This window comes from Penaeus monodon, chromosome 22 (genome assembly GCF_015228065.2).
Source record: "Penaeus monodon isolate SGIC_2016 chromosome 22, NSTDA_Pmon_1, whole genome shotgun sequence".
Classification (NCBI taxonomy): domain Eukaryota; kingdom Metazoa; phylum Arthropoda; class Malacostraca; order Decapoda; family Penaeidae; genus Penaeus; species Penaeus monodon.
Window position 1 is genome coordinate 7,671,147 of NC_051407.1, and position 1,507 is coordinate 7,672,653.

Below are 1,507 nucleotides of genomic sequence, written 5' to 3' on the forward strand. Positions count from 1 at the left end.
CAGTGATTCATAAGGTTATCCAAAAAAAAAGTATTCAAAAGAAACCTAGGGAGTGGTGTATAGGCCTGCTGGTCTACCCCCCGAGCTGGTCTGGAATCCTCCCACTACGCCATGAACTCCTCCACTAACACCAGCTCCATTAACGCCACCATGTCCATTTACACCCCCGAGACCATTACTGCCATGTCCTCCAGCAATCCCACCTGTGCCTCCTAATCCACCCACACCAAATCCAGCTGCTCCACCAACTTCTCCAACAGCGCCATTGACACCTCCTAGAACCTGACCACCGGCTGCTGCAGCGGCGCCGAGAGCAGTTTCAAGGTCTACTCCTAAGGGAAGGGTCGGATTCTCGCCATCTTGATAGTTGACGAAATAAATCTCGGGATCAGCTTGTGGCTGAGTTGGTACTTCGTTCTGTGCCTTTCACAACGTGCTCTTCATCCGTTTGGCATGGATTTTAATGTATACACTATGTATAAAATAAATATGTATCCGTTTACTCATAAATGCATTTATATATACACATTACGAAGGTATCCTCGTCTTGTGCCTACCTACAGGACCTCCAATTAGAAAATAAAACAATTTGCTCGTTTATGTTCCCGTATATTTTGGGGAGAAAAAACAGTAATTCATAAGATATCGAAAAAAGGGACTTAAAAGAAATGTTTTCCCTAGGGAGTTGTGTAAAGGCCTGTTGGACTTAACCCTGAGCCGTTCTGGAATCCTCCCGCCTCGCCATTAATTCCTCCACTAACACCGACTCCATTAACAACACCAATTCCATTTACACCCCCGAGACCATTACCTCCATGTACTCCAGTAATTCCACCTGCGCCTCCTAATCCACCCACACCACCAATTCCGGCTGCTCCACCAACTCCAGCTTCTCCTCCAGCTTCATCGACGCCTCCTAGAACCTGACCACCAGCTGCAGCAGCGGCGCCGAGAGCAGTTTCAAGGTCTACTCCTAAGGGAAGGGTCGGATTCTCGCCATCTTGATAGTTGACGAAGTAAATCTCGGGATCAGCTTGTGGCTGAGCTGGTACTTCGATCACTCGTTGAGCTTGTTCTTCTTGCTTGTTGAGTACATAGACGATGTTGTTTTGCCTTGGTGGAGGAAGTACGATAGGGTCAGGTGCAGGTGCTTCCTCAGGAAGGCGCACGAACAAGATGTTGTGGTCCACTGCTGGAGGAGGAATACTAGGTGCTGGACCAACGGGTCTCTCTTGTTCAGGAACATTAAATACATAGACCTTTCTTTTGACTTCAGGAGTTACACATGTCCCATCAACGTGAAGGACTTCGCCCTCTTGGCATCCAGTTGCTGCACCTCCTCCATTGACTAGGTCTCCACCCGGCGCTCTTGCATCACCATCAGTAGATCCGGGACCGAATGTAAGACCTGCACCAGAAGGAGCATCGACGTTGTACCCTTGAGGTGCCGCAAAAGCAGCAACAACAAGTGATAACAATAGAGCCTGTAAGAAAAAGAAAATTGTCA

General features: G+C 48.2%; 2 protein-coding genes across 2 annotated transcripts in view; both read right to left on the minus strand.

The window, feature by feature from the left end:
• Window positions 1–6: 6 nt before the first annotated feature.
• On the minus strand, window positions 7–507 carry LOC119587281 (glycine-rich cell wall structural protein-like). Its single transcript, XM_037936034.1, has 2 exons — window positions 504–507; window positions 7–410 (listed from the first exon to the last, which is right to left on the minus strand). Exons 1-2 carry the CDS (start codon window positions 505–507, stop codon window positions 46–48), a joined length of 369 nt encoding a protein of 122 aa, XP_037791962.1. The 3' UTR covers window positions 7–45.
• An 86-nt stretch (window positions 508–593) lies between these two features.
• LOC119587282 (pupal cuticle protein 36-like) overlaps window positions 594–1,507 on the minus strand; it is a 3,348-nt gene continuing 2,434 nt past the window's right edge. The window contains exon 2 of the mRNA XM_037936035.1: window positions 594–1,484. Within this exon, the coding sequence (XP_037791963.1) occupies window positions 678–1,484 (807 nt within the window). The 3' untranslated portion in view covers window positions 594–677. The remainder of the gene's footprint in view (window positions 1,485–1,507) is intronic.